This window comes from Ictidomys tridecemlineatus, chromosome 2, assembly GCF_052094955.1.
Source record: "Ictidomys tridecemlineatus isolate mIctTri1 chromosome 2, mIctTri1.hap1, whole genome shotgun sequence".
Taxonomy (NCBI): Eukaryota; Metazoa; Chordata; class Mammalia; order Rodentia; family Sciuridae; genus Ictidomys; species Ictidomys tridecemlineatus.
The window spans coordinates 28,120,712-28,145,127 of record NC_135478.1 but is presented as its reverse complement, the minus strand read 5'-3'; the positions used below and the strand labels follow the sequence as shown (position 1 = coordinate 28,145,127).

Sequence of the window (24,416 nt, the reverse complement as noted above, 5' to 3'; positions counted from 1 at the left end):
TAAATGATTTCTGCCATTAAGTTAGACTTTCCATTCCTCTTACTGTCCTTTCCTTGCTATCGTTTTTATGCAAAATTTGGAAGAAAGTTTGAACCAGGTTACCTAAGTTGCCATCTTCTTCATAGGTTAATTCTACATAGCAAGTGCATCCAAGTCCCCATCTAATGGACCTTAAGTCTTGATTATTTTCTGTTCAGGTAAATGATGCCTTCATATTTTTCCTGGGCTTACCCCTTTACTTTATATTGTAGACTTGTATGACAGTGAAGACTTAACATTTCAAATCTTGTTGAATTCCTATCCACCTTCAATCTCACTTCATGGATGGATGTGAATTCTTTGAATTATGATATTCTTGTTTGCTTGCAGTTCAGGTCATGTTCTCTTCTGCTATTTTTGGTTGCATTTGTTACCATCCTATTAAGTTCTTCACTAGCTTTAATGCTAATGTCAAGAGAAGTCTCTCCTTCTCCTTTGAAGCCATTAACAAGCATAACCTGGAATAATATGCTTATTTTCATCTCTTTAATTTCACTTTGAATCCACTGAGAAAAATTAGTGTTTTCTTTTTATCTGATCATTTTATTGCTAATTTAAAGAATACTTAATTTACACATTTCTATTACCCATTTTCTAGTTTGTTACTGTTTTTAAAATTTTAGTGTTTCTATCCAGCTTTCACTCATAAACTAAAGATCCTCAAGTTCTATTTTCACTATTATATACTCAACAAACAGGATGTAGATTTTTTTCTCCCTGAGGAGTTAGTTATATAATGTTTATAATAATGAGAATATTTGTTATCTGTATCTATTAGTGAGTTGGATTGTCCTTACATATACTTGTTCACATTTTATTCTCTATTATTTTTGGAGCTACACTTTCTGGATTGAGATGGCAGCCTTTCTTATTCATGAGTATGTGATCTTACTTAACTTACCTAACACTCTTCACCTTAATTTCCCCATGTGTGATTTAGAAATAGTAATAGTTATTACATGATGGGGTTGTTGCCAATTGTTAGAGTACCTGACACTAAGTATTAAATAGCACTTACTGTTATTAGTATCATTTTTTGGATGCCCCTATGCTTAATAAATGCTATTTGGCAATGCAGTTAGTATTATTGCAAATAACTGATAAGCCAAGCTGTCCTAATAGGAATATTAATATTTGCCTCTGCTAAAACTATCTCAGTAAAGAAACTGGTTATTAAGTTGATATAGCTTAGTGCTTCATTTTATCAAGCTGAACTAATTTTAATTTCAATGGAAATTACATATAACTATTTTATATTAGACTAACAACTACTAGAATTTTAACAGATTGCTGATGATAGCGTGACAACTAATTATTTTATGTTATAAAAAGGCAGTCTGTTGAAATCATTCCCTTTTTTGAAAAAGATGTTTTATGCAAGTTGAATATTGGCCTAAAACTTGGATTATAAATTTTAATATCAATTTGCTTGGCCTTAAGTTTTAATTTCTCTTATGATTACTTTGAGATGTTAATGCTGAAAATATACATAAACTATCTCATAAGAGATAATGAGCAACTCCTGTAGTAGATAATTTAAAACATTGAGAAGACAAAGCTCTTGTTAGTCATAAATAATAATGAAAGAAACTACTTACTAGACACATTTTAAAAAATTAAACCACCATTATTTATATAATTTGCTTTCCTTTTTTCTTTATTTTTTGTAGTGCTGGGGATTGATCCCAGGACCTCATATGTGCTAGACAGGTGCTCTACCCTTGAGCTATATCCTAGCCATCCTTTTTAAACTTAGAGGGATACATCACAGAATTAAATACTCCGTGTTTGTTGGCTTGATAAAGGAAGATTTGATTGTCCCAACTGAGGGAACTGAGCCTTATAATTCTGGTTGATGCAAAATCAAGTACACAATTATATTTGGTTTCACAGTTTTAATAGTTGAGTTTGCAAAATGAATAGTATGTAAATTTTCAAATTTTTCTTTTCTAAAATTTACAAACCAATCCCATGAGTGTAAAAATAATTGCAGTTTTTTAAATTGGAATCATTAAGGTGCAGTGCAGTATTTATGTGTAATTGTGGGATCCTGGCACGCAGAGCAGTTAAGGTTTCCCTCTTGTTATGGGTGTCATTGAGTGGGTGTTCTTGCCTGCTGGTTGGTTTCAGCACTCCATGGACTTTTTCAAGGACTGGTGCCTCTGCCTCCTCCTGTCTGTGATGTCTACTACCTTATATATATTCCAGGGCAGCCTAACAGGTAAGATGTCTCTGGGGATATGTACTGCAGTTACAAGTTTAAACATCTATACACCTAAGATTTTTCCTTTTAGTTAAAGAAGGTTTTTCTTTCTTTTTTCTTTTTTGGTTTGTTTGGTCTTCTTTTTTACCTTGCATGAGGTCACATGGGACTGAATGAGTGTGTGTTGAAATCGGACACAGACGTTTGTAGGCTTTTCATTACTTTCATATACTATTACGTGCTACTTACTTATGGTTGGCACCAGAGTCCAAATCATGGCAGAAGCAAATTTCTTTTACTCCAGCTTGGGGTTATGCTTATACATTTAAAACTCTGATGATGCCTCTGTATTTTTTTGTCTTCACTGAAGTGGCTTGAAACACCATAAAGTTCCACAGTCAGAAAGGCTAGGAATTAGATATATTGTTTCCCCATGCCTTATCCTTGGAAAGTTAAACCTACTAGTTTAAAAACTGTGAATTCATTAGTTACAACAAAAAGGAATGGCAAATTTGTGAGTAAAATATGGCAAAACATGTCACACCAAAGATGCGTTGGTAAAATAATCAGGTATACGTTATAAGCAAGATCTGTATTCTTCAATGTACAAATAAAAAACCCCTAAAAATTACTGAGAATAAGGTGGATTAATTTTATTAGAAAAAGAGTTTTAAGAGGCTATGAACAAAGGAAGAAATACAAATGATCCATAATATACAAAAAGATGCTCACCTAGTCCCATATTTAAATATGAGCTATTAAATAATGAACTATTACCTAGTGTATTGGAAAAACCCAAAAAAGTTTGATAATGTCAGGTTTTGGCAAGGAGGTAGGAGATCTTTTGGTGGTTATCTATACTTTTGATGGTATAACTATTCTGTGGGGCCACTAGGGAAATTTTTTCAAAAGACTAAATGTACACATTCACAAGTTTCATTTCTAGGAACTTACTAATAAACTTTCTTGAAGCAGACTGAGAAATATATTCAGGAAAGATTAATATAGCTTTCTTTAAACTTTAGTAATGCAGAATTAGATTATTCCATGTCTTGATCTCTTTAAATCATATTCTTTCTTGAAGTTTATTCTGTTTTCTTTAGCTACCTTCATAGATTGGGCATTTAGCTTTATTTATTTATTTATTTTACCAATCCATCCATTTCCTTCCTTCGTTTGTTTCATAACACAAATATCTATAAATATTGTCCCTGTCCTTTCCTTACCACCAAGGCAATATTATCAAGTAATTTGTATGTTTGATTCCTTTCTTGAAAAATTTTATTTTCGATATATTTTTACTGATATATTTACTTTTGTCTGTTTACTTTGTAAAAGATGTGTATGATATCTTCTGAGAATTGTTTTTCTCTGAAAAATTATTTTTCTCAAAGTGATCTATGTTGCTCTGTTTAACTATTATTCATTTTTATTGCTGTGTAATCTATTGTGTGAATATACCAGAATCTACTTATTGTTTTCCCTTTTAATGATTACGTGTGTTGTTTCCAGTGTTTTGCTAGTAAGAGCAGTGTTGCTATAAATGACCTTGTCAATGTCTCCTGGTCTATAAGTACACATTTTTTCTAGGAGTAGGTTGATTATAGGTTATACAAATATTTAATTTTATAAAGTAATATTATTTTTTTCTCTATACAAGTATTTAACTTTTTATATAAAGTAATATTAATTTTTCTCCAAAGTGGTCTTACCAGTTTACATTCATATAAACAATGGATAAGAGATTCAAGTTAATGACATTCTTTCCAATGCTCGATTGTTGTCATATACCTAATTTGTGCCAAAAAAGTGGTTGTGTTTTTGTTTTGAATTTCCCAGAATTCCAGTAATGTTAAACATCTGTTCATATATTTATTAGTCTTATGTATTTCTTCTTAGGCAAAATGTATGGGTTTTTTTTGTGTGTGTGTGTGTGTGTTTGTCTTTCTTCTGTTGAGTTACCTGTTTCTTATTTATTTGCAGAAGTTCTTTATATTCTCAATACAGTTTTTGTATTGATATTTTTTATTTTTTTGGTACTGAGAATTGAACCCAGGGGTGCTTAGCCATTGAGCCATATCCCCAGCCCTTTTTTGTATTTTATTTTGAAACAGAGTCTTACTGAGTTGCTTAGGGCCTAGCTAAGTTGTTGAGGCTGGCTTTGAACTCACAATCCTCCTGCCTCAGCCTCCTGAGCTGCTGAGATTACAGGCGTTTGCCATGGTACCTGGCCTTTGAAGTGATATTAATGTTTATTTGGCAAGTATTTTCTCCATCAGTCTTTTCTTTTATACTTAGTGTTTTTTTTTTGTGCTTTGTTAAGGAACTTCCTCCCTATTCTGAGAACGGTTTTCTTCTGAAAGCTGAAAAATTATGGTTTTGATTTTCAGATTTTTTTTTTTTGTACTAGGAATTGAACCCAGGGACAATTAACCACCGAGGCACATTCCCCAATCCCTTTCTGTATTAGAGATAGGGTCTCACTGAGTTAATTAGGGCCTCACTAAGTTGCTGAGTCTGGCCTTGAACTTGCAATCTTCTTGCCTCAGCCTCCCAAGCCACTTGGATTACAGGCATGCACCACCACACCTGGCTCCATTTTTTAGTTTTTAATAGCTATGATATGGATCTTATATGTATAAGAATCCGATTTTTATCTTTCTGTCCATAAGAATTATCAATATTCCCAGATTCATTTATCAAACATTCCAACCTTTCCTAAAAAGATCTTCAACATTACCTCTATTTTCTATCTGTTATATATCTGAATCTATTTCTGGAGTCCAAATGTTTTATTATTTAATTTTCTGTGTACCAATATATTTGGTAAGGCATGTGTATTTTTGAATGATTAAAGTCTGTAAACTTATTTTTCATGCTGTCTATGTCAGATTTGGAATTAATACCAATATTATGTAATTAAATTGAGGAATATCCATTTATTTCCTGTTCTCTGGAAATCTTGGCTTAATGTTCCTTGAAAGTCAGATTGAACTGAAAAGTTATGAGAGACTAGAATGTTCTTTGTGAGAAATTAACGATTTGATACAAATAGGGTTTTTCTTTTTTTAACATATGTATTTTTTAGTTGTAGATGGACACAATATCTTTGTTTGTTTATTTTTATATGGTGCTGAGGATCGAACCCAGGGCCTCATGTGTGCAAGGCAAGCACTTTACCACTGAGCTACAACCTCAGCCCCAAATAGGATTTTTCAAGGTATTTCTTCTTGAGTCACTTTCCTAGTTTTGTTTTTCTAGGAATTTGTCCATTTTGTCTGAGTTTTAAAATTTTTAACTCAGGAGGTTTTTTTTTCAGTATCTATTGTACTTATTTTCATTCATAATATCATTAATTTATGCTTAAATACTCCTTTCTTAAATATGATATGTCAAGAGCTTTGTAATGTTGTGAACAACCAATAAAAAAAAAAGTGAGAAAAAAAAATACTCCTTTCTTTCTTCACTACTCCCTGGATCATATGATGGTTCTGTTTAGTTTTTTTGAGGAAACTTCATGCTGATTTCCATAATGGCTATACTAACTACATTTCCACCAGTAGCATATAAGAGTTCCTCATTCCCTGCATACTCACTAGCATTTGTTATTTTTTGTTTTCCTTCTGACAGCTATCCTGACTAGGGTGAGATGGAATCTAAATGGAGTTTTTGTTTGTTCATTTTCGTGGTGCTAAAGATAGAATACAGGGCCTTCCACATGCTAGGCAAGTGTTCTACCATGATGTATATCCCAATCTCTAAATGTAGCTTTAATTTGTATTTTCTGGTGGCTAAAGATGTTGAGCATTTTTCACATAATTATTGGTCATTGTACTTTTGAGAAGTGTCTGTTTAGCTCATTTGTCCATTGATTGGATTACTTATTCTTTTAGTGTAAATTTTGTTTTTGTTTTTTATGTATCTAGATATTAATTCTCTGTCAGATGAATAGCTGGCAAAGATTTTTTTCCCCATTCTATAGGTTGTCTCTTCATTCTATTCATTGTTTCCTTTGATGTGCAGAAACTTTTAAGTTTGATATCATCCCATTTGTCTGTTCTTACTGTTATTTCCCAAGCAATTGGAGACCTATTCAGAAAACTGCTTCCTATACTAATATTTTGAAATGTTTTCTTCTAGTTGTTTCAAAGTTTTAGGTCTTTCATTAAGGTCCTTCTTTGATCCATTTTGAGTTGATTTGTGTGCAGGATGAGAAAGAATGATCAAGTTTCATTCTTTTACATGCAAATACCTAGTTTTCTCAGTGCTATTTTTTAAGGAGGTTCTTTTCTCCAACTTGTATTTTTGGCACCTTTCTTGAGAATTATTTAAATGGCTATAGACGAAAGGGTTTATTCCTGGGTTTTCTGTTCTAGTCCATTGGTCCACAGTCTTTTTGTGTGCCAATGCCAGGTTACTTTGTTACAGTGGTTTTATAGTATATTTTGAAATCAAGTATTGTGATGTCTCCAGCTTTGTTCTTTATGCTTAGGAATGCTTTGGCTATTTAGGTCCTTCTGTACTTTCATATGAACTTTATGATTTTTTTTTTTTTTAGTTTTCTGAAGAATGCCATTGGTATTTTGATGAGGATTGAATTAAATCCATAAATCACTTTGGGTAGTATGGCCATTTCAACAATATCAGTTCTCCCACTCCATGAACAAGGTGAAGTCTTTTCATCATGTAGTGTTGTCCTCATTTTCTTTTTTCAATGTTCTATAAGTTTCATTGTATAGATCTTTCATTTCCTTGATTAGGTTTATTATTATTATTATTATTATTATTATTATTATTATTATTATTTTTTATTGTTGGTTGTTCAAAACATTACATCTTTCTTGATATATCATATTTCACAATTTGATTCAAAAGGGTTATGAACTTCCATTTTTACCCCGTATACAGATTGCTGAATCACGTCAGTTACATCAGTTACATTTCCATTGATTTACACATTGCCATTCTAGTGTCTGATGAATTCTGCTGCCTTTCCTATCCTCTACTATCCCCCCTCCCCTCCCCTCCCCTCCCCTCCCCTCTTCTCTATCGACCACCTCAACTGTAAAACATTTATTCCACTTGTATTATTCTTCCCTTACCCCTCACTTCCTCTTGTATGTAATTTTGTATAACCCTGAGGATCACCTTCCCTTTCCCTGCAATTTCCCTTCTCTCTCCCTTTCCCTCCCACCTCTCATCCCTATTTAATGTTAATCTTCTTCTCCTGCTCTTCGTCCCTACTCTGTCCTTAGTTACTCCCCTTATATCAAAGAAGTCATTTGGCATTTGTTTTTTAAGGATTGGCTAGCTTCACTTAGCATAATCTGCTCTAAAGCCATCCATTTCCCTCCAAATTCTATGATTTTGTCATTTTTTAATGCAGAGTAATACTCCATTGTGTATAAATGCCACATTTTTTTTATCCATTCATCTATTGAAGGGCATCTAGGTTGGTTCCACAATCTTGCTATCGTGAATTGTGCTGCTATGAACATCGATGTAGCAGTGTCCCTGTAGCATGCTCTTATTAGGTCTTTAGGGAATAGACCGAGAAGGGGAATAGCTGGGTCAAATGGTGGTTCCATTCCCAGCTTTCCAAGAAATCTCCATACTGCTTTCCAAATTGGCTGCACCAATTTGCAGTCCCACCAACAATGAACCCCTTTTCCCCCGCATCCTCTCCAGCACTTGTTGTTGTTGGACTTCATGATGGCTGCCAATCTTACTGGAGTGAGATGGTATCTTAGGGTAGTTTTGATTTGCATTTCTCTGACTGCTAGCGATGGTGAGCATTTTTTCATGTACTTATTGATTGATTGTATGTCCTCCTCTGAGAAGTGTCTGTTCAGGTCCTTGGCCCATTTGTTGATTGGGTTATTTGTTATCTTATTGTCTAATTTTTTGAGTTCTTTGTATACTCTGGATATTAGGGCTCTATCTGAAGTGTGTGGAGTAAAGATTTGTTCCCAGGATGTAGGCTCCCTGTTTATCTCTCTTATTGTTTCTTTTGCTGAGAAAAAACTTTTCAGTTTGAGTATGTCTCATTTGTTTATTCTAGTTGTTAACTCTTGCGCTATGGGTGTCCTATTGAGGAATTTGGAGCCCGACCCCACAGTATGTAGATCATAGCCAACTTTTTCTTCTATCAGATGCCGTGTCTCTGATTTAATATCAAGCTCCTTGATCCATTTTGAGTTAACTTTTGTGCATGGTGAGAGAAAGGGATTCAGTTTCATTTTGATGCAAATGGATTTCCAGTTTTCCCAGCACCATTTGTTGAAGATGCTATCCTTCCTCCATTGCATGCTTTTAGCCCCTTTTAGCCCGCCATTTTGATGATGTTAGTTCAAATATAAGATAGTTGTAGTTTTGTGGATTGGTTACTGTGTCCTCTATTCTGTACCATTGGTCCACCCGCCTGTTCTGGTACTAGTACCACGCTGTTTTTGTTACTATTCCTCTGTAGTATAATTTGAAGTCTGGTATCGCTATACCGCCTGATTTGCTCTTCCTGCTTAGCATTGTTTTTGCTATTCTGGGTCTTTTATTATTCCATATGAATTTCATGATTGTTTTATCTATTTCTACAAGAAATGCTGTTGGGATTTTGATTGGCATTGCATTGAACTTATAAAGAACTTTTGGTAATATCGCCATTTTGATGATGTTAGTTCTGCCTATCCATGAACAGGGTATGTTTTTCCATCTTCTAAGGTCTTCTTCTATATCTTTCTTTAGGGTTCTGTAGTTTTCATTGTATAAATCTTTCACCTCTTTTGTTAGGTTGATTCCCAAGTATTTTATTTTTTGGGGGGATATTGTGAATGGAGTAGTTGTCCTCATTTCCGTTTCAGAGGATTTGTCGCTGATATACAGGAATGCATTTGATTTATGCGTGTTGATTTTATATCCTGACACTTTGTTGAATTCATTTATTAGCTCTAATAGTTTCTTTGTAGACCCTTTTGGGTCTGCTAGGCATATAATCATGTCATCTGCAAATAGTGATAATTTAAGTTCTTCTTTTCCTATTTTTATGCCTTTAATTTCTTTCGTCTGTCTAATTGCTCTGGCCAGTGTTTCGAGGACTATGTTGAACAGAAGTGGTGAGACAGGGCATCCCTGTCTTGTACCAGATCTTAGAGGGAATGCCTTCAATTTTTCTCCATTCAGAATGATGCTGGCCTGTGGCTTATCATAGATTGCTTTTACAATGTTGAGGTATGATCCTGTTATCCCTGATTTTTCTAGAGTTTTGAACATAAAGGGATGCTGTACTTTGTCGAATGCTTTTTCTGCATCTATCGAGATGATCATATGGTTCTTATTTTTAAGTCTATTGATGTGGTGAATCACATTTATTGATTTCCGTATATTGAACCAGCCTTGCATCCCAGGGATGAATCCTACTTGATCATGGTGTATAATTTTTTTGATATGTTTTTGAATCCGATTCGCCAGAATTTTATTGAGGATTTTTGCATCTAGATTCATTAGAGATATTGGTCTGTAGTTTTCTTTCTTTGAAGTGTCTTTGTCTGGTTTAGGCATCAGGGTGATGTTGGCCTCGTAGAATGTATTTGGAAGTTTTCCCTCTTTTTCTATTTCCTGAAATAGCTTGAAAAGTATTGGTGTTAGTTCCTCTCTAAAGGTTTTGTAAAACTCTGCTGTATACCCATCCGGTCCTGGGCTTTTCTTAGTTGGTAGTCTTTTGATGGTTTCTTCTATTTCCTCTAATGTTATTGGTCTGTTTAGGTTGTCTATATCCTCCTGACTCAATCTGGGCAGATCATATGACTTAAGAAATTTATCTATGCCTTCACTATCTTCTATTTTATTGGAGTATAAGGATTCAAAATAATTTCTGATTATCTTCTGTATTTCTGAAGTGTCTGTTGTGATATTGCCTTTTTCATCACGTATGCTAGTAATTTGGGTTCTCTCTCTTCTTCTCTTCGTTAGCATGGCTAAGGGTCTGTCGATTTTATTTATTTTTTCAAAGAACCAGCTTTTAGTTTTGTCAATTTTTTCAGTTGTTTCTTTTGTTTCGATTTCATTAATTTCAGCTCTGATTTTAATTATTTCTTGCCTTCTACTTCTTTTGCTGTTGTTTTGCTCTTCTTTTTCTAGGTTTTGAGATGAAGTATGAGATCATTTATTTGTTTTTTTTTTTTTTTAAGGCATGAACTCCAAGCAATAAATTTTCCTCTTAGAACTGCTTTCAATGTGTCTCATAGATTCCGCTATGTTGTGTCTGTGTTTTCGTTTAACTCTAAGAAGTTTTTAATTTCATCCTTGATGTCTTCTAAAACCCATTGATCATTCAGTAACCTATTGTTCATTCTCCAAGTGATGCCTGATTTTTCCTTCCTTCTTTTATCATTGATTTTCAGTTTCATTCCATTATGATCAGACAAGATGCATGGTATTATCTGTACTCCTTTATGTTGTCTAAGAGTTGCCCTGTGACATAAAATATGATCTATTTTTGAGAAGGATCCATGTGCTGCTGAGAAAAAAGTGTAACTACTTGATGTTGGGTGGTATATTCTATATATGTCAATTAAGTCTAGGTTGTTGATTGTGTTATTGAGTTCTATAGTTTCCTTGTTTAACTTTTGTTTGGAAGATCTGTCCAGTGGTGAGAGAGGTGTGTTGAAGTCTCCTATGATTATTGTATGGTGGTCTATTAGACTCTTGAACTTGAGAAGCATTTGCTTGATGAACATAGCTGCACCATTATTTGGGGCATATATATTTATGATTGTTATGTCTTGTTGGTGTATGGTACCCTTGAGCAGTATGTAGTGTCCCTCTTTATCCCTTTTAATTAACTTTGGCTTGAAATCTATTTTATTAGATATGAGTATGGATACTCCTGCTTGTTTCCGCAGTCCATATGAGTGGTATGTTTTTTCCCAACCTTTCATCTTCAGTCTATGTATATATTTTCCTATCAGATGCATCTCCTGTAGGCAGCATATTGTTGGGTCTTGTTTTGTGATCCATTCAACTAGCCTGTGTCTCTTAATTGGTGAGTTTAAGCCATTAACATTTAGGGTTATTATTGAGATATGGTTTGTTCTTCCAGCCATAATTGTTTATTAATGTTACTAAACCTGATTTGTTTTCCTCTTTGATTACTTTCCCCCCTTTACTGTCCTACCTCCCAATGTTGGTTTCCAATGTTATTTTCTACTTCCTCTTCCTGTAATGTTTTGCCAAGGATTTTTTGAAGAGAAGGTTTTCTAGCTGCGAATTCTTTTAACTTTTGTTTATCGTGGAAGGTTTTAATTTCATCTTCCATCCTGAAGCTTAATTTCGCCGGATACACAATTCTTGGTTGGAACCCATTTTCTTTCAGTGTTTGAAATATGTTATTCCAGGATCTTCTAGCTTTCAGAGTCTGTGTTGAGAGATCAGCTGTTATCCTGATTGGTTTACCCCTAAATGTAATCTGCTTCCTTTCTCTTGTAGCTTTTAAAATTCTCTCCTTGTTCTGTATGTTGGACGTCTTCATTATAATGTGTGTAGGTGTGGATCTCTTATGATTTTGCACATTCGGCGTCCTGTAGGCCTCTAGGATTTGAGATTCTTTCTCATTCCTCAAGTCTGGGAAGTTTTCTCATATTATTTCATTGAATAGATTATTTATTCCTTTGGTTTAGAGCTCTGTGCCTTCCTGTATCCCAATGACTCTTAAGTTTGGTCTTTTAATATTATCCTATAATTCTTGGATGTTCTGCTCATGGTTTCTTAGCAGACTTGCTGAGCTGTCTATGTTCTTTTCAAGTTGAAATACTTTGTCTTCATTGTCTGATGTTCTATCTTCTAAGTGATCTACTCTGCTGGTAGTATTCTCAATTGAGTTTTTAAGTTGGTTTATTGCTTCCTGCATTTCTAGGATTTCTATTTGTTTGTTTTTTATTACCTCTATCTCCCTGTGTAATTGATCTTTTGCTTCCTGTATTTGTTTATGTAGTTCCTTGTCAATGTGATCTTTCATTGTCTGATTTTGCTGTTTCATGTCTTCCTTGAGACTCCAGATCATCTGAAGCATGTATATCCTGAACTCTTTATCTGTCATTCCATCTGATGCAGCTATTGTCTCTTCTAAAGTTGAGTTGACCTGCATTGCTTGTGGTCCTTTCTTTCCTTGTCTTTTCATACTGCCGCATGGTTAAGAGCCGGGGGGGGTGGGGTGGCCGCTCACAGGGCGGGTGTGGCGGCCGCTCGCAGAGCGAGAGCCAGGCCTCCTATGAGAGCCTGGACTCTGCACCCGCCGTGGCGCCGCCTGTGGAGCCAGGTAGCTGCGGCCGCGTGGTTAAGAGCCAGGCGGGTGGGGCAGCCGCTCACAGAGCGAGAGATGGGCCTCCCGTGAGAGCCCGGATGGTGGAGGCCACCTGCCGGTTGGGGGGGGAGTGGGCCGAACCGCTCCGGATGCTGGCCGCTTGCAGAGGGGGGTGCTGGCTGCGGGATTGAACTCCTGCACCCGCCGTGGAGCCACCTGTGGAGCTGGGTAGCTGCGGCTGCGTGGTTAAGAGCCAGGCGGATGGGGCAGCTGCTCACGGAGCAAGAGATGGGCCTCCCGTGAGAGCCCGGATGGTGGAGGCCGCCTGCCGGTTCGGGTGGGGTGGGCCGCGCAGCTCCGGGTTCCGGCCGCTTGCAGAAGCGGGTGCTGGCTGTGGGACTAGACTTCTGCACCCGCCGTGGAGCTGCCTGTAGAGCCGGGTAGCTGCGGCCGAGTGGTTAAGAGCCAGGTGGGTCGGGCAGCCGCTCACAGAGCGAGAGATGGGCCTCCCGTGAGAGCCCGGATGGTGGAGGCCACCTGCCGGTTGGGGGGGGGGCGCAGGCCACGCAGCTCCGGGTGCTGGCCAGTCACAGAAGCGGGTGCTGGCTGCGGGACTTGACTCCCGCACCTGCCGTGGAACCGCCTGTAGAGCCGGGTAGCTGCGGCCGCGTGGTTAAGAGCCAGGCGGGTGGGGCAGCCGCTCGCAGAGCGAGAGATGGGCCTCCCAGGAGAGCCGCTTGCAAGAGCGGCTGATGGCTGCAGGACTGTACCCTCTGTGCCCGCGTGGCCAGCCAAGATCCACTTCTCTGGGACAAACTGTCACTTCCAATAAACCTACCAGTTCTCGGCTGCTCTCCTCTTAAGGGAATTTTGCTAGAAGTTCCTCCGTAGGTAGGCTGCGGCTGTTCCAGTGGGTCCTTCTGATCCCATTAAAGTGGAGACATTGGAATCGCTGCTTCCTCGCCGGCCACCATGTTGGATCCTCTTATTATTATTATTTTAAAGTCTATTGTGAATAATACTGCTTCCCTAATTTATTTCTTGGTTTGTTTTTAGTGTGTAGAAAAGCTGATGATATTTGTAGACTAATTTTATATTCCTCTATTTTGCTGAATTAGTTTATCTGTTCTAGAGAATTTTGGTGGATTCTTTCAGATTTTCTATCTATAGAACCATATCATCTGCAAGTAGGGATAATTCGACTTCCTCCTTTTTAAAAAAGATTTTTTCCCTTGCCTGATTGCTATGGCTAAAATTTCAAGTACTATATTGAATAGGAGTAGTGAGAGTAGACACTCTTATCTCATTCCTGATTTTAGAGGAAATGCTTTCAGTCTTTCCCCATTCAGTATGATGTTTACTATGGATTTGTCATACTTAACTTTTATTATGTTGAGGTATGATCTTTGTATAGCTAGTTTCTTTAGGGCTTTTATTTATGAAGGGATGTTGAATTTTATCAAAGGCATTTTGTGCATCTATTGAAATGACTGTTAATTTCTATCCTTGATTACTTATATGATGAATTACATTTAGTGAATTTCATATATTAAACCATTCTGTATCCCTGGAATATAACCAACTTGATCATGGTGTAACTTTTCAATGAATTGTTGAATTCAATTTGCAAGTATTTTCTTGAGGTTTTTTTGTTTGTTTGTTGGTGTTTTGTTGTTGTTATTTTGTTTTTTTTGCAGTGCAGGGGATTGAACCCAGGTCCTTGTGCATTCTAGGCAAGCACTCTTCCAACTGAACTATAAACCCAGCTCATTCTTGAGGATTTTTGCATCTTTGTTCATCAGGATGTTGATCAATGGTTTTCTTATTTTGTTGTGCCCTTATCAGGTTTTCGTAACAGGGTGATACTGGCATTGTAGACAGTTTGGAAGTATTTGTTCCCTTTCTATTTTATGAAAATAGTTTGAGGAGCATTGATATTAGTTCTTTAAAGTCTGGTAAAATTCAGCAGTGAATCCATCTGGTCCTGGATTTTTCTTTGTTGGAAGACCTTATTATTGCTTCAATCTCAATGCTTATTATTGATCTATTTAGGTTTATATCCTCTTGGTTTAATTTTGACAGGTCACATGTGTCTAGAAATGTGTTCATTTCTAGTTTTTTAGTTTATTGAAATATCATTTTTCAAAATATTTATTAATGATCTGATTGTTGTAATAACCACTTTTCAACTCTCACTTTATTTATTTAGGTCTTCTTTCCCTTTCTTTTGTTTAATTTGGCTAAAAATTTATCTATTTAGAACCACTATTTGTTTCATTGATCCTTTGTATTGTTCTTTTGGTCTCTGTTTCATTTATTTATGCTTCAGTCTTTACTATTTCTGTCCTTCTATAGATTTAGGGTTTGATTTGTTCTTGTTTTTCCAAGGTCTGGACATATATCATTAGATTATTTATTTGAGATATATCCTTTTTAAAAAAAATTAGAGGCACTTATAGTTATAACTGCTCTCTTAAAATTGCTTTATTGTGTCCCATAGGTTCTGGTAGGTTATGCTTTCATTTTATTTAACTCTAGGAATTTTTAAGTACCTCCTTCATACCCCTCAATTTCTTCAGTGAGCTATTGCTTATTCAAAAGGGTACTACTATTCAGTTTCAATGTATTTCTGTGTTTTCTTCGATTTCTCAATTTCTCTTGAATTGATTTCTAATTTTGTTCTGTTATCATCTGAAAAGATACAAAAATCTTATTTTTATATTTATCATGATTTGTTTTATGCCCTAAAATGTGATTTATTTTGTAAAAGTTCTATGTGCTGATGGAAAGAATGTGTATTTTGTCACTCTTGAATGGACTATTCTGTAGATTTTTATTGAGTCCATTTGATCTATAGTATAAAATAACTCTGGTGCTTGTTTGTTGTATGGATGATCTATCTGTGGGTGAGATTAGAATATTGAAGTCACCCACTATTATTTTATTGGGGTCCATCTTTCCGTTTTTATTCAATAGTGTTTATTTTATAAAACCGGGTGCTCTGACATTCAGTGTATATATATTTACAATTGTTTTACACACATACACACACATACACACATAAGTGTGTGTATGTGTGTGTGTGTGTGTGTGTGTGTGTATGTATAGATGGGTGGGTTACTTCCTTTATCAATGTATGGTGTGACCTTCTTTAACTCTTCTGACCAATTTTGGCCTGAAGTCTGTTTTGTCAGATATGAGTATAGCTACTCCTGTTTGCTTTTGGATTCCATTTGACTGGAATATCATTTTTCCCTCTTTCATTTTCAGTTTGTGTATGTTCTTCATGGTAAGGCTATATTTTGGAGAAAACAAAGAGCAGGCTCTGGTTTTCTAATTGAATCGGCTAGTCTGTATCTCCTAATTGGAGAATTAAGACCAATTACATTCAGGGTTAATATTGAAAGGTATGTATGGGTTCCTGTCATTTTGTTGTTTTTTCTTTTCTTCTTTCTTATATGGACACAATATCTTTACTTTATTTACTTTATTTATTTTTATGTGGTGCTGAGGATCAAATCCAGTGCCTCACATGCTCGAGACAAGCACTCTGCCACTGAGCTATAACCCTATCCCCTTTTCTTTTGTTTTTGAATGATCTTTGTTCATTTCTTTCTTCCTTATTCATTTTAGAGGTTTGGTGGTTTACTGAATTAATCATTTTAGAGTCTTCCCTTTTCTCAGTTGCTTGTTAGTCTTCTAGTAAGATTTTTCCCCCTATGCTCTCATGATTATATCTCTGTTGCTTCCTCTTTCCTGTGTGGGAGTCCCTTATATATCTTCTTTTATGGTTATGAATTCCTTGAGTTTATCTTAGAAGGGTTTTATTTGTATTTTGATTCTGTAGGATAACTTTACTGGATATAGTTGGTAGTTTTTTTTTGTTTTGTTTTGTTTTTCAGGCCTTCAAATGTATCATTCCTTGCCCTCGTGGCCTTTAGGATTTCTTCTGAGAAATCTGCTATTATGATGCTGGATTTGCCTTTTATATGTTACTTGAGTTTCTCTTTTGCAGCTTTTAGTTCTTTCTTTGTTCTGTACTTTTGGCAGTTGTTATGGTTTGGATGTGATGTGTCCCCCGAAAGCTCCTGTGTTAATGCAGGAATGTTCAGAGGTAAAATGATTGGATTGTGAGAGCTGTAATCTAATTAGTTCATCTAGTTTGAACGATCTTACTGGGTGGTGACCATAGACAAGTGGGGCATGGCTGGAGGAGGTGGGTTACCGGGGACATGCCCAGAACGATTGCTCTTTGTTGTAGCCCCTTCCCCCTTCCCTCTCTCTGCTCCCTGGCTGCCATGAATGAAGCAGCTCTTTTCCACCCTGCCCTGCTACCATGATGCGCTATCTCTCCCCGGGCCCAGAGCCATGGATTTGACCATCTATGGACTGAGAACCCTGAAACCATGAGTCCTAAATAAACTTTACCTCCTCCAGGTTGTTCTTGTCAAGTATTTTGGTCATAGCAACACAAAGCTGACTAACACAGCAGTTTATCCATAATGTGGTGGTCATGGAAAGGTTCTTTTCTGGTCATGTCTGTTTGGGATTCTAAATGCTTCCCCTGGCTGAATGATCATATCTTTTCCAAGATTTGAGGTATTTCCTGTTGTTATTTACTTACTAGGTTTACTGTGCCTTTAGCCTGTAACTTAGTCTAAACTGATTATTTGTAGATTCAGTCCCTTAATTGTGTCTCATAGTTTGTAATTTTTATTTTTTCTTCATTAATTTCTAAATGTGATAATGCCTCTACCTTGTTTTCAAGCTCTGATATTCTTTTTTCTTTTTGGTCTACTCCCTTGGTGAAGCCTTTAACTGAGTTTTTCATTTGACTTGTTGAGCTTTTCCAAAATTTCTATTTGGTACTTTTTCAGGATACTTATCTTTTTACTGAATTGTTCTTTCATATCCTGTATTGTCTTCCTTAATTTATTCTGCTCTTTATTTGTGTCCTCTTTGAAGTAATTGATAATTTAAAAAATCAATCTTTTGAAATTTTTGGCATTTCTTCTTCTTTAATATCCTTGGGTTCAGTTACTAAAGAGTTATGAAACTTTGAAAGAGTTATGTAATCTTGTTTTTTCATGTTTCTTGTGTTTCTTTGTTGATATCTGCGCCTATAGTGGGTGGATATCTTTTCTACTTTTATGTGAGAGTCTCATTGGAGAGCAACATGTTTTGGTCATTTGGAAGGTATGGTTCATTGAGTTGTGGCATATCTTCCCTATACTCCCATTTATTTTTATTTTTGTGGTACTGGGGATTGAAACTAGGACCTTGTGCATGGTAGGCAAGCCCTCTACCACTAGGCCACAACCCCACCCCTTTTAAAAATTTTTATTTTGAGACAGGGCCTCCCTAAATTTCCCAGGTTGTCCTTGAAATTGCAGTCCTCCTGCCTTGTCTCCTCAGTAGCTGGGATTACAGGCCTGCACCACCATACCTGACTAAATCTTCCCTTTCTCAACATAGTTCATTATATGTTATTAAAATATTACATTCATTGATGTTATCATTGATCTCAACAGAAAAGTCTTTTAAGGATTAGGAAGCTACAAACAACAATAAGTGTTGATGAGGATATAGGGAGAAAGGCACACTCCATACATTGCTGGTACTGCAAATTGGTGCAGCCAATATGGAAAGGAGTATGGAGATTCCTTGGAAAACTTGGAATGGGACCATCATTTGACTCAGCTATCCCACTCCTCAGTTTAGACCCAAAGAACTTAAAAACAGCATACTGTAGTAACACAGCAACATCAATGTTTATAGCAGCACAATTCACAATAGCTAAATGGTGGAACCAACCTAGATATTCTTCAGTAGATGAATGAATGAAGAAACTGTGGTACATGTACACAATGGAATATTACTGAGCATTAAAAGAGAATAAAATCATGGCATTTTTCAGGTAAATGGATGGAGTTGGAAAATATTATGCTAAGTGAAGTAAGCCAATTCAAAAAAACCGAATGCCAAATGTTTTCTCTGATATGAGGATGCTGATCCATAATGGGGATGTGGCAGGGGGAAGCATGGGAAGAATGAAGGAACTTTAGATAGGACAAAGAGGAGGGAGGGGAAGAAAGGGGGCATGGGGGTAAGAAAGATGGTGGAATGAGATGGACATTATTACCCTTAGTACATGTATGAAGACATGAATGGTGTGACTCTGTGTACAATCAGAGACATGAAAAGTTGTGTTCTATATGTGTACTATGAATTGAAATGCATTCTGCTGTCATATATAACAAATTAGAATAAATAAATAAATTTAAAAAAGAATTAGGAAGCTGATAACTCATAAAAGCTGACACAAGTCATAATTGTTATTTGGAAGCTTGAATTTTATCACTGAATTAGCTAATTCAGTAGTACCTACCTCATAAGTAATATTTGATGACTGTTAATATGAAATTTCTGCTGATTTATTTATATTGTGTAATTTTGATGGAGTTAGACTCTAGGGATAAAAATTGGTGTTCAATTTCAGCATTTCCTTATCTCATCCATTTGAGAAAATAAGCATATTTATCCCATAGATGAGTTCTTTGAAGATGCCCTTTCACAAAACATTTCCTAGAACTCATTAGATTTTTTTCCTTTTTGATAATAGCACCAAATCAAACTCCCGAAACCTTAGATTTAACATTTACTTAAAGGCCACATCAATATCTTTGACATTTAGGTAAAATAATTGTTTTATGGTCTTTTGAAAAATTTTATCTCCTATATCCATGTGGTAAAGACTCTAGTCATTTTCATAGAAGAATAAGACTAATTTCAACTTTGGAAATATTGCTCTGAGTAGGTGTTTTTGAAGAATCTAGGGCCTATCATTTTTTGTTATCCTAGCTGATACAGGACATGGAAAAAATGTAGAAATACAAAAATACTGAAAGTTGTTTTATTCTGAGGCTTTCTGTTATCTTCAACTCAACAATCCCAAATAGAACAACTGATATTCATGTGACAAATTAAAGATCCCTATACTTTTTCTGAAGTCCTGTTAAGGTTTTGCCTCTCATTTGGGAGAAACAATATTGATATTTATGTTAACCCATTCCAAAAATATTGTTCTTAGTGTGCACCATTCTTTCAATCTAACATTTACTAGTAATTATTTGAGGGAAAATGTTTTTTGAGTATACTGTAGAAATTTCATAATCATCAATTGATACTCAAAACAATATTTTTGAAATAGGTAAAATAGTTATAATCATCTTCATTTTATAGATGAAAAAAACCTGAGGCTCAAAGGTTGAATGGCTTAATCAGAATTCCACAGTTGGTAAGAATGTGAAATTTGGAATTTAAAGGGCATATGTGGGCTGAGACTTCGACTAAGGCCTATTCAGATTTCACGTTCTTCCCTCTGTATGTTTATTGCTCTTTAATCAGAAAAACTATTTGCAGAATATTTTATTTCATAATCCACCAAATCCTCACATACTACCAATAAATTATAAGGCATTTCATTTTTATTCTGTTCAGCAAAGTACAAACTTTCAGCTTCACAGAATACTAGACTACAAGTCCTATCTAATAACAAAAATCAACTAGCTCAATGTTCTTTGTTGTAATAGAAGGGTAGTTATCCTACTATGCAGACTGTTCTGTATACCATACTATTAGTTGTCTTGAAAAGAACCCCTGACATTTGGATCCTATAACCTTGTAACTGAGCTGGCATGAAAACATACATAATAATAATGGCTACAAAAAAGTAAAATGAAAAAATAAATATACAGTTCAAGAATTAAAATAATCTTAGTGTACTCATACCTGAGTGCTTAGCAAACCAGATATCAGATTATCTGTAATGGCTAGTAATGGATTTTAATGTCAGCAAAGATAAAGGAGATGAAGACTTAAACATGTGCTAGTGAAGGAATTGGATGGATATTTAATTTCTTAGTGCATTGACCTATAAAGGTTTCCTCTAAAGGTGGAACTTTAAAAACTTAACAGAAAAACCAAAAACCTTGTTTCTGCTCTGGGCTCTGAAGAGAAGCGGGATACTTTGTCTTAAGAGATTTAATTCTATATATGGATGGTTCAGAGGAGGATAGTTTGTCTTAAGAAATCTAGTTCTCTATATGGATGGTTCTGAAATTCTGAGCTTAGAAATTAATGTAAAACTGATGCTAGAGAGATGAAACCTTTGGAAAAACTTGGCAGAATCAAATGTAAAACAAATTTATAGGCGTATGTTACAAAATAAGATTCACAAACTTTCTTCACTTCAGTGAGTATATGAAAACAAAGTCATGATAAATATTACAAGTTATTTAAGAAAATTATCTACCTTAAAGTAGAATAAATGAGTTAAACAGCTATTAAAGATAAAGAAACAGAATAGGTTTTTAAGAAACTCAGAAAATGAGGTTGTTTCTAAAGGAAAATTAGATAAAGAATATAGAATTTGGGTGGGATAATACTTGAACTAATAGTGGCTGAAATCTTTCAGAATGAATTGAAAATATGACGCCTCGAATTGTGGAAGCACACCAATTAGTAAAAAGGATCAATAAGTTCATACATGAATAAATTAAAATGAAATGGCAGAACTTCAAAGACTGGGAAGTCTTAAATAAATCTACAAGATGAGTTAAAATTTCCTGAAAGCATCAACAACTAAACCAATGACAAATCTCTCATCAGCAATAATAGAAGAGTGGGAAAAAATTTTTCCATGTCTCAATAGAGATGAAAACCTACAATTCTTTACTGAGCCAAATTATGTACAATGAAGATATAATTTAAAAAAAACAACAACTCTTTTTATAATGGTATAGCCACTGTGAAAAAACATTAGCAGTTCCTCAAAAAGTTAAACATAGAAATACCATATGACCTAGAAATTTCTCTTCTAGTTGTTCCCTTCTTTATATTCCAGAATTCCCAGTAGATGCCTAGAATGGGGTCACTGAACCCCATATATGAGGTTTTTTATTTCCTGTGCATATATTTCAGTCAGGTTTTTTTTTTTTTCTGTTACAAACAGACTTGACAATTTTAGAGGAAGGAAAGTGTATTTGGCACTCATAGTCTCAGGGGTCTCAGTATATAAATGGCCAGCTCCATTATTCTGTGCCTGAGATGAAGCAGGACATGGTGGTGGAAGAGTGTGGCAGAGGAAGGCAGCTCAGGACCTAATAATCAGGAAGCAGACAGATACTAAGCTCGGCTCACCAGGGCCAAGTTATATACCCCAAAAGCACACCCCTAGCAACCCGCCTCCTCCAGCCATAACCTACCCGCCTGCAGTCACCACCCAGTTAATGCATTCAAGTGTATTAATGCACTGATTAGGTTAAGGGTCTCATAGTCCAGTAATTTCACCTCTAAACTTACTTGCATTGTTTCTCACATGAGCAATATTTGGGGGCAGCTCAGATCTAAACCATAAGAACATACAAACATGTGATAAAATTTAATTTTTAAATTAGGCATAGTAAGAGATTAACAGTACTAATGGTAAAATGAATTATACAATAATAAAAATTATGTGAATGTGATCTCTCTCAAGATCTCTTTTGCTGTGCTCATTCTTCTTGTGAAAATGTGAGATAACACTTAAAAGAAGAAATTTACAGCTTCTTTTCAGCATAAGCAAATTGCCAGCTTCTCTACTCTTGTACATTGGTAGCACTATTAAGTAAAATAGGGTTACTTGAACAGAGGCACTGTAATACTGCAGTCATTCTGATCACCGAGATTTGATAACCAAGATGCTGCCCAGATAACTAGGCAGGTAGCATGTATGATGTGTATATGTTGGACAAAGGGATGACCCATGTCCTAGGACAGGATGAAGTGGAATGGCATGAGATTTCATCATACTGCTCATAATGGCATATAATTTAAAACTTACAAATTGTTTATTTCTTGAATTTTTCATTTAATATTTTCAGAGTGCAGTCTACCACAGTTGAAACCACAGAAAGCAAAAACATGGATAAGTGGGGACTAGTGTATATCCTAAACAATGAAAAACTACAGCAAATACTTGTACACAAATATTCAGAGCAGCATTATTCACAATAGCCAAAATGCAAAACTCCAAATGTCCAGCAATAGATGAATGTTAAATTGTGGTATATGGTATCTATAATGAGATTTTATTCAGGTATAAGAAGGAAAGGAGTACTGATACATACTATAATTTGCTTGACCTCAAAAACATTATGTTAAGAAATGAAATCACAACCAAAAGATTCTATATGATTCCAATTTCATGAAATATCCAGTAAAATAGATAAATCCATGGAGCCAAGAAGCATATTGGTGGTTGCCAGTGACTGAGAGGAGTGGGAAACAGGGAGTGACTGCCTAATTGATATGGTATTTTCTTTTGGAGTGATGAGAATGTTTTGAAGTGGTATCACACAATGTTTTGGATGAGTCAATTGAGTGTTGGTGAATTGTTAATGGTTAATTTTATTTTACATGAATTTCATCTTCACAACAATCTAGTTGTAAAAATTTCTTCTTAGAGTTCATTTTTCTGAAGGAACTATTAAAGATAAACTTGAATAACTTTGATCGCAGAAGAAATTAATAGAAAAAAGAAATGGTAGTAAAATATGTTACCAATTGAGTAAATCTTAATGAATATTGACTATAAAATAGTAATAATAACTAATATGTGGGGGCTGGGGATGTGGCTCAAGCCGTAGCGCGCTCGCCTGGCATGCGTGCAGCCCAGGTTTGATCCTCAGCACCACGTACAAACAAAAAAATGTTGTGTCTGCCGATAACTAAAAAATAAACATTAAAAAATCTCTCTCTTTAAAAAAAATAACTAATATGTGGAGGATTTGGTGAAAGTAAGTTTGAACTAAAATACTCAACAGTTTTAGTTGGATGATAAAGTATTTTAAGTTTGTAGAATAGAAGTATTGGTTAATTTTAGGCTACAGAAATATAATATCAGACAGACCTTAGACTTCTGCTTCTGATTAAGAAGAACATAAAGATTTTTGCTCCCGTGATAATTGCAAGAAAAATTAGTGATAAAATTTGAAGATCAAGACATGATCAAAGATCAGGGGACAAGAAGAGGCCTGACTGAACTAAATTTCAAAGCACAAACCCTTCTTAAGTAAGCAGGGAACTACCTCAGCTTCCATACCTGAGGTTGGGTACCTGGTCATGGTATAGGTGGGTTTGCTTGACACAGAGACTAAACAATAGTTTAGAGGCACAATGCAAGAACAGATTATTTGGCCTAGAAATTCTCTCTTTTTATTTATTCTCCCCCAAGTTTTGCCAAAACAGCAGTAAGGATAATACACTGAAGATTTGTTGAGGTCTTGACATTCTTACAGAATGTTGTTTGTAAAAACAAGCATTTTTATAGTGACACAATTGAGAACATTTGCCAAACTTGACTCCAAATTAAAACTGTCTGAAACTTTAGCTCTCTTCTAGATCACTTAGAGTATTTTAAAAATATAAATTTAGTGGCTCAACAGGTCAGAAATTGACCAAACATAAATGATCTAACTGTACTTTAGCTGTGACTCAGCCCTGGCGCAACTCAATTTTAGAAGGATTATGAGTGAGCAGACACTAAACTTCTAAAGGACAACACTTCACTGTCTGGGAAATAAGAAGCCAAAATAAAATTGTACTATATACTCCACTGTTTTATCTGGAATACAGTCTTATGAGTCTTATAAGCATAAGACATACAGTCTTATGCTTATACAAATAAGCAGAAAAAGTGATTCATTAAAAAAAGTCAACTTAATCAGACTTTTTGATGATCTAGTTACTGGAATTAGTTGATGAATACTTTAAAACAGGCATTACAAATAAATTAGAGAATTTACAGGAATATATGGTTACAATGAGCAAAGAGGAAAT

General features: G+C 35.4%; 1 protein-coding gene across 14 annotated transcripts in view; it reads left to right on the top strand.

Annotated features, from left to right (window-relative positions):
• The window catches only part of Fbxl2 (F-box and leucine rich repeat protein 2), a 138,606-nt gene that overhangs the window by 13,057 nt on the left and 101,133 nt on the right, over nt 1-24,416 (top strand). For 10 of the 14 annotated variants that reach the window (XR_005735831.2, XM_078038217.1, XM_078038218.1 and 7 more), the window contains 3 exons: nt 126-197; nt 876-917; nt 2,170-2,260. The exons of 2 other annotated variants lie outside the window; for them this stretch is intronic. Coding sequence is in view for 9 of the 12 variants with exons in the window: in XM_078038217.1 (XP_077894343.1) it covers nt 914-917; nt 2,170-2,260 (95 nt within the window). In the remaining 3 variants the exon portion in view is untranslated. Of the gene's footprint in view, nt 1-125; nt 198-875; nt 918-2,169; nt 2,261-5,443; nt 5,463-24,416 lie in introns of those variants that run through there. 2 more of the 14 variants (XR_013434368.1, XM_078038221.1) reach the window with 2 other exon arrangements.